Here is a 13,589-nt window from a genome sequence, read left to right as displayed (position 1 = left end):
TATCTCAGACTGGCCAATAAAAATAAAAGATTTAAGATGGGCAAAAGAACACAAACTAGACAGGAATTCTGCCTAGAAGTCCAGCATCCCGGAGTCGCCACTTCACTGTCGCAACCTCATGATGGGTTCAGGGAGTTTTTCGAGTATCATGTAGTAGCCTAAACCTATCGACCTTACATTGAGCTGGGTAAATGGAATATGAATGACTGTCATCCAATATGCTGTAATAGAAATGAGGCCATGCTCATCATTTTATCATCATCTTAAACGGCACCGACCGCCACTGGCACAGACTTCAGTTGAATGTCTAGTTTTGATTTACATTTGATTGAGTTGTCAATGAATGTGAATTATATGTGAAATCAACAAAACATTTCACCATGTTATTGATTTAGGTTAAAAGTTGGGTGAAAAATGACAATGCCCTTACGTTGATTTACTTTTTTCAAATGTAGTTTGACTCACCGTGGAAATCTGTCATCACATTTTTGGGGTTGAAATGATGTGGAAACAAAGTTGATTCAACCAGTTTGTGCCCAGTGGAATAGTACAGCAGGTGTACCTTGATAAGAAACCCTGTCCACAAGTGAGGCAGTTTCAGGGTTGATGGCTGACCCATTCTATTTTTATAGGTGGCTGACCCAGGTAAAAACCAGGGAGCAGCCTGGTGTAGGTTCCTTGGGAAAGTCAGACCCACACAGGCGTTAAACAGGTGTCCCATGGCGCTTTTCATAACAGTAGGTGTGCTAACCCCGGTGTCCTGGCTAAATTCCTAATCTGGCCCTCATACCATCATGGCCACCTACTCATCCCCAGCTTCTAATTCCCCCTTTCTCTCCCCTGTAACTATTCCCTGTTTTTTTTATTGAACTTTTATTTAGACAGGTGGGTTCACCATTGAGACCAGGATCTCATTCTCAAGGGAGCCATGTGAACTTGAACACACAACTCAGTACAACATAAAGCAAAATATCAACACAATAAGATTAATCAAAACAAACACAATGAGCACATTACCTCACTCAAAATGGATCTAAACTGTCCAATGGTGACAAGCGAGTCCAGCTTCAAGGTGGCCTGGAGGCTATTCCACGAGCTGGGGGCATAAAACCTAAAAGTATTTACCCCAGCTCAGTGGAGACCCGCGGGACCTCCAGAACCAGCCAGTCCAGAGAACTGGTCTGAACATTTCTGGACCTACAATTAATATGTGAGCTGAGGTGGTGGGGGAGTCTCTGAAGAACAGCTTCATGTACAAAAAGTAACCATTGCTGGCCCCTTCTGGTAGTCAGAGACTTCCAGCCAACAGAACTATACAAAATGCAGTGATGTGTATGAAAATCGTCCCCAGTGATAAAACCCAGTGTTGAGTCATAGACTAAAGGTTTTAAAACAGAGGCTGCCACATGCATGTAGAATATATCACCATCATAAAGTACTGGGAGAAGTGTTGCTTGAACAATCTTCCTTCTTTCCAAAGAGAGGTAGGATGTATAAAATAAACCAATATTATTTATCTGCTTTTTTTCAATGTGTGTTTTTGAAAGAGAGCTTATCGTCAATCAAAATCCCATGTATTTATAATGGGGAACTTGCTCAATTTGGACTCCCTTTAAATGAACCAGATTTGACCTTTCAGACACGTCACATGATTTGTATCTGATTTCAAACCACCTACAAAGGTGGCTTGAAATAGCCGATTCGAATTGGATATGCGAAAAAATAGGATTTGTGTCACTTCAAACTGCCAGTGTGAACAAGACTTGAGTCGTTTGCGGAATGCTTCCTGCATCCACATACATTAATTTGTAAAAGCCTAACGAATGATCAAATAAGCCTCACGCAATTCAACACTCTCTTAGTCCTCCATACAAAAAAAGGCTTATTTCGCGGACATATTTTGGAAGGAGTAAATCCTCTCGCTTTGCCTCTTCCTCTCTGTCCATGCTCCGCATTCAGACGTAAAGTATGTATGATACTTCGATGTGCATGTGATTTGCATCCGGTCATGTAAAATTGTAATTATAGTGGCAATGACTGCAGAAAATAGTCCGCTAGATTTGTTATCGGTCAGTAGTTTAGCTAGCTAACCAGTTAAGTTTGTTTTATAAATCTCAAAACACTGCGTCTGGTTTCGAATAGCGATTCATACAGTGTTATAGATGTGCAGTAGCAACAATGATCGTGTGAGATGGGCTTTAAAGAACATTATTTCACTTTGAATCAAATCTAAGTGAAAGACAAGCAGACAAAACGGATGTGTATACAATAGCACAGCAGTTTTCGGCTTCTGGTTTTACCCGCACCCCTTTCGTTTGGTATATAAAACACAGAGAAAATGGCGGAATTTGAGAACTAAGCACTGCCAAAACAATGCAGGAGAATCGAGATGAAGAGGAGCCCCAAGATACTGATGACTAAGCCAATCAAGATGCAAGACAACGGAAGTTTTGAGGAAAAGCTCATTGAAGAGGTAAGAAGGTACAAAAACAAGACGACTACTAGGAACGTCGAATGTTCAGGCTGCTGCACACTGGTAGTAGTGGGGAGCCGACTCAAATAATCGATTATTCGGCTCCAATGTCTGCGTGTCGAGCATCGATTCCGCTAGGTATCACTCCTAAGATTCAGTATTTTTGCAACCAGGAAACGATTTTACTTATTCTACTATGAGAACAAACTCTCGCATCTTTCACAGCAAATACATAAAGAGCGGGGCATAGGTCGGCATGTTGGCCAGTCAACTGTGTGTCCGCAATCAACAGATATAGGCTATCGCAATACTGTATTTCACAATTTCTTCGCTTGCAATGTCTTGCGCAAGTTCACCAACGTAGAGGCTATTAATGAGTATGCTGAGCTATTCTACACGCTACAGACCGAAGACACAAACACACACTAGAGAGAGGATCCGGTCAGGCAGTTAGTCAGAACCGTGCATATAGGCTATATCTTGGTAATATGTATCTAGCAATGCCTCGTAAATTCACCAAAAGTATATTAAAGTATACATTAGGCTATCAATGAGTACGGCTAAGCTATTCTTCATAGTGCGAGTTAATTGAAGTTGAACATTGCCAAATGCATCAGTTTAATTTGGTCTAAATGTGCAATAAAAAGTATTGTATAAAGCTTATGTAATGAAACCCTGGCTGGTGGTTGATGCCCTAGGACAACCCTGGAGAATCTATAAGTCTTTGCTAGGTAAAGCTCTGCCTTATCTCAGCTCACTGGTCACCATAGCAACACCCACCCGTAGCACGTGTTCCAGCAGGTATATCTCACTGTTCACCCCCAAAGCCAATTCTTCCTTTGGCCGCCTTTCCTTCCAATTCTCTGCTGCCAATGACTGGAATGAACTGCAAAAATGGCTGAAATTGGAGACTTATATTTCCCTCACAAACTTTAAGCATCAGCTATCTGAGCAGCTTATTGATCGCTGCAGCTGTACACAGCCCATCTGTAAATAGCCCATCCAATCTACCTACCTCATCCCCATATTGTTTTTATTTACTTTTTTGCTCATTTGCACACCGGTATTTCTACTTGCACATCATCGTCTGCACATCTATCACTCCAGTGTTAATTTGCTAAATTGTAATTACTTTGCTACTATGGCCTATTTACTGCCTTACCTCCTTACTTAATTTGCACACACTGTATATTGACTTTCTATTGTGTTATTGACTGTACGTTTGTTTATTCCATGTGTAACTGTTGTTGTTTGTGTCGCACTGCTTTGCTTCATCTTGGCCAGGTCGCAGTTGTAAATGAGAACTTGTTCTCAACTGGCCTACCTGGTTAAATAAAGGTGAAATAAAATAAAAGGTGAAGAAGCCGGATGTGGAGGTCCTGGGCTGGCATGGTTCCACATGGTCTACGGTTGTTAGATTACTTGTTAGATATTACTGCACTGTCGGAACTAGAAGCACAAGCATTTTGTGACACTCGCAATAACATCTGCTAACCATGTGTATGTGACCATTAACATCTGCTAACCATGTGTATGTGACCAATAACATCTGCTAACCATGTGTATGTGACCAATAACATCTGCTAACCATGTGTATGTGACCATTAACACCTGCTAACCATGTGTATGTGACCATTAACATCTGCTAACCATGTGTATGTGACCATTAACATCTGCTAACCATGTGTATGTGACCATTAACATCTGCTAACCATGTGTATGTGACCATTAACATCTGCTAACCATGTGTATGTGACCAATAAAATGTGATTTGATTTGATGCCGGTTGGACGGACTGCTACATTTTCTAAAATGACGTTGGAGGTGGCTTATGGTCGAGAAATGAACATTAAATTCTCTAAACGGCTCTGGTGGACATTCCTGCAGTCATTTTCTCTCTCTGTGGGTCTAACCTTAAGAAGTTCTGGAAACTGGTTAAAGACCTGAAGAATAAACCCTCCTCCTCACATCTGCCCATGTCCCTTAATGTTGAGGATGTGGTTGTTACTGACAAGAAGCACATGGCTGAGCTCTTTAATCACCACTTCATTAAGTCAGGATTCCTGTTTGACTCAAAGTTTCTCCCTGCAGTCAGTCACTGAGTCTGAGGTGCTAAAAGAGCTCCTTAAACTTGACCACAGAAAAACATCTGGGTCAGACGCTTCTTTAAGGTTGCTGCCCCTATCATCGCCAAGCCTATCTCCGACCTTTTAAACCTGTCTCTCCTTTCTCGGGAGGTTCCCATTGCTTGGAATACAGCCACGGTTTGTCCTTTATTTAAAGGGGAGATCAAGCTGATCCTAACTGTTAAAAGTCTATTTATATTTTGCCCTATTTATCAAAAGTGTTGGAAAAACTTCAATAATCAACTGACTGGTTTTCTTGATGTCTATAGTATTCTCTTTGGTATGCAATCTGGTTTCCGCTCAGGTTATGAATGTGTCACTGCAACCTTAAAGGTCCTCAATGATGTCACCATTGCCCTTGATTCTAAGCAATGTTGTGCTGCTATTTTTATTGACTTGGCCAAAGCTTTTGACACGGTAAACCATTCCATTCTTGTGGGCCGGCTAAGGAGTATTGGTGTCTGAGTGGTCTTTGGCCCTTTTTGTTAACTACTTATCTCAGAGTACAGTGTATAAAGTCAGAACATCTGTCTCAACCACTGCTAGCCACCAAGGGAGTACCCCAAAGCTCGATCCTAGGCCCCATGATATTCTCAATTTACATCAACAACATCGCTCAGGCAGAGGAAGCTCTCCCATCAATTTATATGCAGATGATAGTCTTATACTCAGCTGGCCCCTCCCCAGATGTTGTGTTAAATGCTCTACAACAAAGCTTTTTTAGTGTCCAACAAGCTTTCTCTACCCTTAACCTTGTTCTGAACACCTCCAAAACAAAGGTCATGTGGTTTGGTAAGAAGAATGTCCCTCTCCCCACAGGTGTGGTTATTACCTCTGAGGGTTTAGAGCTTGAGATAGTCACTGGAATGAGCTGCAACAAACACTCAAACTGGACAGTTTTTTCTCTTCATTCAAAGACTCACACATGGACACTCTTACTGACAGTTGTGGCTGCTTTGCGTGATATATTGCTCTCTCTACCTTCTTGCCCTTTGCTGTTGTCTGTGCCCAATAATGTTTGTACCATGTTTTGTGCTGCTACCATGTTGTTGCTACCATGCTGTGTTGTCATGTGTAGCTGCCTTGCTATGTTTTCTTATGTGTCTCTTTATGTAATGTTGTGTTGTCTCTTTTTTTCATGATGTAAGTTTTGTCCTAATATATATATATATATATATATATATATATATATATATATATATATATATTTTAAAAATATTTTTATTTTTAATCCCAGCCCCTGTCCCTGCAGGAGGCCTTTTGTTAGGTCATCATTGTAAATAATAATTTGTTCTTAGCTGACTTACCTAGTTAAATAAAAAATTTAAATCATGACAATTGCACGCTCCCTCAATTTGAGACATCTGTGGAATTGTGTTGTGCTACAAAACTGCACATTTTAGTGGCCTTTTATTGTCCAAAGCACAAGGTAGACCTGTGTAATAATCATGCTGTTTAATCAGCTTCTTGATATGCCACACCTGTCAGGTGGAGAGATTATCTTGGCAAAGGATAAAATTCTCACTAACAGGGATGTACACAAATTTTATTTCAGCTCATGGGACCAACACTACATGTTGCGTTTATATTTGTGTTCAGTGTAATTATTAAATTAGATGTGCAAGATTAGGGTTGGAGTGAAAACCTACAGGATGCTAGCTCTCTACAAACAGGGTTGGAGAGCCCCGTCCTAGGCAACAGATCGCAAAGCTGCATCCCCGCTCAACTTTCTGGAAATGGCAAGTTCACTTTCTCATCCATAAACACAGTCAAGTGTGAATACGGTTCACCAGCTCAAATCAGCAGAATGTATGGCATTGTTATTGGGAAGGATGACATCTACCATGGATGGATCACTAAAAATATATTTATGATCACACTTCATCAATAAAAAATTGTATAGGGAAACCTATAGATTTGGCAGCCAATCACGAGCTATCAGTGAGACATGACATTGAAATATTTTCATGCCTACGATGAAAACCTCCAGGCTTCCGTCATAAGTCAATTAAATTTGAAAAAAATAAGAATTAGAAGGGGCAGTTTGGAAAAACAAATCCTTTGTGAATCATCCTCTGGAATACTACACATGCTTGGATAATAATTACAAAACCAACATCTCTAATAATAACCGTCCAAATAGGGCTATAACACTGCCCACCGGTTTGAGTGGGTCAAGAACTGCAACACTGCTGGGTTTTTCACGCGCAACAGTTTCCTGTGTTTATCAAGAATTACTCCCCATCCAAAGGACATCCAGCCAATGACAGGCCAGTGGTCGAAAACGGGTAATTGATGAGAGGACAAAGGAGGCTGACACGAATTATGCAGAGCAACCGACAGGCTAAAGTTAGTCAACTGGCAATCCAGTACAACATTGCCCAAAGACCCATCAAAGAATGCACAACTCGTTGTACGTTGACACGAATGGGGTATGGTAGCCGACAACCTTAGTTCCACTTCTTTCAGTAAAAAACATTGGGACCCTTGATAAAAAAAATAGGGCTATGTTTGAATGCCACAGGATATCTGAGCATCATTGCCAATCAGGTTCATGGCAGCATTGTATCCATCTGCGAATATATATATTTTTTGGTGAACAATGCCCCATGCCACAAGGCTAGGATTGTCCAGGAATGGTTCCACCAACATGAGTGAATTCAGCTTACTGCAGTGGCCTGCCCAGTCATCAGATCTCAATCCAATTGAGCATCTGTGGGATGAGATGGAACGAGCTATTCAGAGTAGAGATCCACTACCAGCCAACTTGACACAACTGTCGGAAGCATTGGAGTCAACACAGGCCAGCATCCCTGTAGAAAGCTTTCGACAACTTGTAGAGTCCATGCCCCAATGAATTGAGGCAGTTCTGAGGGCAAAAGGGGGTGCAACTCAATATTAGGAAGGTGTTCCTAATGTTTTGTACCCTCAGTGTGTCTGTATACGATGGTGTAAAGACATAATGGAAAGTATATGAATAGATAAGGTGTTTACAGCAGTAGTTATAGAAGATGAGCCTTGGCTAGAATACGCATGCTATTGATTACAGTAGAACAAGCTAATCAATTCCAGTTTAGAGTGGCCGCTTGGTAAATGTTGTGTGCCGTTTTATAACGTATTAATTTATCAAAATATTAGCAACCAAGAGGGTGCACAATGTCAAAACTCTTGGTTGCGTCGAAGCTAGCAAAATAAGTAATCTGAACACAAGTGTGACACGTATGTGGAGGGAGTAATTTTTATGTTTGGTCTTTCAAAATATCACAACTTATTTCTGCATGTATTGATGATGATTTTGGACGTTTTATTTGTGTTTTGACACTGGGCTATAAATCTAAAACCGATGACAACCGGAAGCGGCAACCGTATCAATTTCAACTTATGTTTTAGGAATATAAATGATAATTTTAACATTCTTTTCAATATGATTCTACTTAATGATGTAAAAACTACTGAATGAGCCCTACAACTTGCTTTGATTTATAGATTTCTATGATTTTTTTGTTGTGAAAATACATTTGTCAACTTATACTGTCAATGAACTTTCTCTAACCTAGATCACTAGCCTATGGTGATCTCTAGACCTAATGACAAATCATCATTATCATGTTGATACTGCTAGGTATTTCAAATGATTAGACCTAGCTACTACTGTAAAGATGTGAAGACCCTAAGTTATTTGTTTAGCTATTTATTGTATATGCTATCTCATGGACTTTAACTGTATCAAAGTAGGCTATTTTATGTATTACAAAATGAATGTTTTAGAGAACAGAGACGATAGGCCTATTAGTAATTATGCAATTTTAAATGTATTTCCAGGCAGAGGAGATGGACACCTCAGAAGACCTGCAAGATGACAACCTGATCGAGCGGGACCACTTCCACAGTTCTAATAATGAGCAGCAAGATGGACATTTGGCAGTTAGGAGGAATGTTATATTAGAACGAACAAAATTCAGCCAAAGACAACAGGAAGCAGGAGAGACAGCTGATGATTTTATCTCTGCACTTCATTGTTTGTCAGAACATTGTGGTTATGGAGCTCTGCTCAGTGAGATGATAAGAGACAGACTAGTCATGGGCTTATGTGACAGAACACTGTCCAAGCAATTACAAATTGACCCAGAACTAACACTGGATAAAGCTGTCACACGCATTCGTCAAACTGAACTTGTGAAAAAGCAACAGGACCTGCCGGAGAATAACTTCAAAGCTGCCAGCAGTGCAGCAAATGTAGAGAGTGAGCTTTCACATAGCAAACAGCAATTCCCAGCCAATGTCCAGTGCCAATCAGAGAAGAATCAAAACTCAGAAGGACCACAGCAACCCCAAACAACACAGGAGAAAGAAGAGGAGCCCCTAGATACTGATGACTCTGATGATTGGATCGAGGGTTTCAGTCCTGGAGGAGAGAAGCCACACTACTGCTTTGACTGCAGTAAGAGCTTTAGAAAAGTGAGGGCTCTTATAAGACACCAGAGATCACATACTGGAGAGAAGCCTCACCACTGCCCTGTTTGCGACAGAAGTTTTGCTCAATTAGATAAGCTTAAATTACACCAAAAAATGCATATGAAAGAGAAACATGTCACACAGACGGAAGAAACTAAACTGAAGGTAGACCGTGTGCACACACAGCAAAGAACCACCAGCAGAGGCAGGCAGAAGACTAAAATGCATGCAGAAACACCAAGAAAAATAGTCCAGTCACAGCCAGGAAAAGAATTGTCTTGCAAAAGTTCAATTAGAAAGAATCAACACTCAGAAAAACTGCGACAAACCCAAACAATGCAGGAGAATGAAGAGGATCCTGAAGATACTTCTGATGACTGGACCGAGAGTTTCAGTACTGTAGAGAAGCCATACATCTGCTCCGACTGTGGTAAGAGCTTCAAACAAGCGAATCGTCTTATAAGACATCAGCGAACACATACAGGAGAGAAGCCTTACAACTGCCCTGACTGTGACAAAAGTTTTGCTCGATTAGATAATCTTAAATTACACCAAAAAACACATATGAAGGAGGAATGTAATTTCCGCTGCTCTGACTGTGTGAAAAGCTTTGTCCGACTGAAGCAGCTTGAAAAACATCAGCTAACACACAAGAAAAGTTTTGAAAGACACAGGATACATTTAAGCAAAAGAAAACAATTTCTCTGCACAATTTGCGGGAAGGAGTGTCGCAACATGAAAATACACATGCGAATACACACTGGAGAGACACCGTATCACTGCACTGAGTGTGGGAAGAGTTTTCCATATACAAAATCATACCAAAGACACATACTAACACATAATACCTCTGGAGAAAGAGCAACCTATCCTTGTTTGGAATGTGGAAAGTGTTTTACTCGCAGAGATGGCATGTTGAGACACGTGAGGAGGATTCATACTGGAGAGAGAAATCATCAGTGCAAAGACTGTGGAAAGCAATTCTTTCGAAAAGAGACACTGAAGAGACACATGCTAGTTCACACCGGAGAGAAACCATACCAATGCTCTGTCTGTGGACAACGCTTCTCCCAAGATGGAGACAGAAAACGCCATGAGAAGAGGCACTACTCTGGTGTCTCAAATTTCCTTGATTTATAATGCAGAAGTGTTGGAGGTACAGTAGCCTAGTGGTTAAGAGCATTGGGCCAGTAACCGAAAGCTTGCTGGTTCAAATCCCCAAACTTACTAGGTGAAGAATCTGTCGGTGCCCTTGAGTAAGGCACTTAATCCTAATGGTTCCTGTAAGTCGCCTTGAATAAGATGTCATGTAAATGGTGTTTGGCATTGCAGGAAGTGGGAACCTACCTAATCACTGTGACTTGATAATCTAAAATTCTGTTAACTACAATGTTGGTGGCCTGGAATTGGCACCATAGACTGTTGAAGACACTCACAGACGGACTGTGTATTACTGTCTTCATAGCAGTATTTATTTTTTTCAAAAGTTGTTTATTTTAAATCAAGGGTTGTAACCAGTTCAGGGAACCGGACTTAAAACATGGAAAATAACTACATTATTTGAGTAACACTAACCGAAAACGAAAGTTCCGGAACAGAACCATTATTTTAAAAGCATGGGAACCAGTTAATAACATTATTTTAAGTTTTCCAGTCCCACAAAAATCGTAAACAAAGCCCATATGCAAAGCCCTCTGTCACTCAAACTTATTCCAGCGTCTGCCTGCCAGTTGGAAGTCTTTGCCAGTGAGTGTGTGTGTGTTTTGGAGACCTGCCCCTCCCCTCTGAAGCATAGGTTACTGTAGACTACTGATGACGTAACAAGTGTAATTAAAAAAAAATAGGCAGAGCTGTTTAATAAAATTATGGATTGACTTATTCAATTGGTCCGAACAGTGGAGAGAAAAAAGTAATGTTCAGAACGAAATGATTGGAAAACAATTTCAGTTCCGACCCATGTTTTTAAATATATATATATATATATATATATATATAATATATATATATATATTAGTGTGTGTTTAAATACCAATTAAAACAATCTGTTCAAGGACATAATGTTAAGTCTGATATAATATAATCAATTTTGGTGCCACGATTACCATTTTCCCATTCACTATAATGACTGATCCTGTTTTCTGGAAACAGCCTGCAGTAATGCCGTCGGCCTTGAACTTTGTGAGCAGGGTGCAATTGCGGCCTGCAATTCGGGGCGTTCGAACCCCTCTTTATACTTCTATTTGTACATTTTTAAGTTACGGGAGGCAGGGGCGCTCCAGTACATTAGATGGCATTAATGCACAAAAGCGTTGGATGCCAGCCGCCGATAAACCCCACAGAAGAAGGGAGGGGGCGACAAAGATAGCCAGCTAACAATACACCGGTAGTCAGTGTCCTTCGCCCTTCGCCAGTCGGGCACCTTTTTCTTCTAGTTCTGTTAACGACAGCGAGGGCAGATGTTCGGCAGGCTGGAGCAAAGGACACTGTGCTAGCTTAGCCAGCTAGTCATAAGGGGGACTTCAGTATACAGCAGGTGGGAGGCAGGGGCGATGCCGTGTGCTAGCTAACTATCAAGCTAGTTAGTACACGTGTCGTCCCAGCCACCCACTTGTTGTGCTAGCGGGAGACAGGGACGACCGGTGGACAGTGTCCTTCGCCTCCACCTGTTCTGTTAACGATGGTACCAATCACATTTCTGTTGAGTTCTGTTAACGACGGCGAGGGCAGACGGGAGCGAAGGACACCGTCTACCGGTGTCGCTAGCTAGTAAGCAGGACTCTGGTATACAGCAGGCCAATAGCAAGCTAGCTGAGATGCATGGGCGACCGGGGCACTGTACTTCACCCCAGCCTGTTGACCACAGTTTTCCGGCAATTCTGTTAACGGCAGTGAAGGCAGGCGGGAGCCAAGGACACTTTTGGACTTTCTATACTCGGCATTCAGACAAAGTGAAAATGTCTGCAAGCTCTTTACGACATTTAAACATGCATGTGATTCGCATATCCAATGTTTATTTTACCTTGGTCACCACCATATAGTTGCGCATACACACCATATACAGTGGGGCAAAAAAAGATTTAGTCAGCCACCAATTGTGCAAGTTCTCCCACTTAAAAAGATGAGAGGCCTGTAATTTTCATCATAGGTACAATTCAACTATGACAGACAAAATGAGAAACAAAATTCCAGAAAATCACATTGTAGGATTTTTAATGAATTTATTTGCAAATTGGGTCGCTCCTCTTTTCAGTTCTTTGCAGCTAGCGACTGGAACAAGCTGCAACAAACACTCAAACTGGACACTTTCATCTCAATCTCTTCATTCAAAGACTCAATCATGGACACTTACTGATAATTGTGGCTGCTTTGAGTCATGTATTGTTGTCTCTACCTTGCCCTTTGTTGGGCACAGACAACAGCACAATGTTTGTACCCTGTTTTGTGCTGCTACCATGTTGTGTTGTTGTCATGTTGTGTTCCTACCGTCATGTGTTGCTGCATTGCTATGTTGTCATCTTAGGTCTCTTGTAGTGTTGTGTTGTCTCTTCTAGGGTTGCACATTTTGGGGAGTATTCAGAGGTGGAAACTTTCTGTGGGAATTAAGGGGAATGTATGCAAATTAATATCATTTAAATGTAGATGTTTTTTTGCATTGGATATATTTACCATATCATATGGAGACAGAAACATACACCTTTTACCTTATCATAAGTAGACATAATCGCAAATTATTAAATCCTTCCAATAGAAATAAAAACAACTATTTAGTTATGAATTTAACTTTAATTAAATGAGTTGAATCTTCACATGGGATGATTTCACTGAAGAACAAAAGGGACGTCCCAAAAACGTTTTCAACATATGTCTGTAAAATGATAGTCTAGAAACTAAAGCTTTGGTTGTCTTTCTCTCAGGCTTCCATGTCTACTCCCTCGACCTCCTCAATGTCCACCTATTGAACATCAGACTCTGAAGCCTCATCTTCACTGTCACTTTCCAACCTTTTTGAGGATGTCAGGGTCAAAAAGCCTCAAATTTGCCCGGATGGCTACCAATTTTTCAACCCTTGTATTGGTCAGCCTGTTGGGTGCTTTGATGTGTGTGTTGTGTCTCATTAGTGTGCAAGATCTTGAGAATCAGCTCTACATGTGATGGAGGAATGCACTGTACCTGCAGAGGGTTGCAATTCCATTGAATTGGGGATAGTTTAAACAAAATATGCCACAATACCTAGAATTACCTTATGTATATCCCACAAAAAAAAGGTTCACTGTTGTAAACATTTTTTTTGGATGAATTTATGCAAAATTCCCCAAATTCCCGGACTTAACTTCCCATTGGAAAATTACCGGAAAGTTTCCGACTCTACTCTCTTCTCATGATTAACAAACTATAGTTTTGTCCTAATATTTTAATTTATTTATACTTTTAATCCCAACCCCCATCCCCACAGGAGGCCTTTTGCCTTTTTGGTAAGCCGTCATTGTAAATAAGAATTTGTTCTTAACTGACTTGCCTAGTTAAATGAAATAAAA

The 13,589-nt window shown here is 40.8% G+C and overlaps 1 protein-coding gene across 1 annotated transcript; it reads left to right on the top strand.

Annotated features, from left to right (window-relative positions):
• The first annotated feature begins 1,637 nt into the window (after window positions 1–1,637).
• Window positions 1,638–12,825, top strand: LOC118936280 (uncharacterized). Its single transcript, XM_021611030.3, has 2 exons — window positions 1,638–2,473; window positions 8,422–12,825. Exons 1-2 carry the CDS (start codon window positions 2,390–2,392, stop codon window positions 10,192–10,194), a joined length of 1,857 nt encoding a protein of 618 aa, XP_021466705.3. The 5' UTR covers window positions 1,638–2,389; the 3' UTR covers window positions 10,195–12,825.
• The last annotated feature ends 764 nt before the right edge of the window (window positions 12,826–13,589 follow it).

The sequence above is a fragment of the Oncorhynchus mykiss genome, chromosome 7 (assembly GCF_057628025.1).
Source record: "Oncorhynchus mykiss isolate SJ-2025 chromosome 7, ASM5762802v1, whole genome shotgun sequence".
NCBI classification, from domain to species: domain Eukaryota; kingdom Metazoa; phylum Chordata; class Actinopteri; order Salmoniformes; family Salmonidae; genus Oncorhynchus; species Oncorhynchus mykiss.
This window is presented reverse-complemented; position numbering and strand designations above follow the sequence as displayed.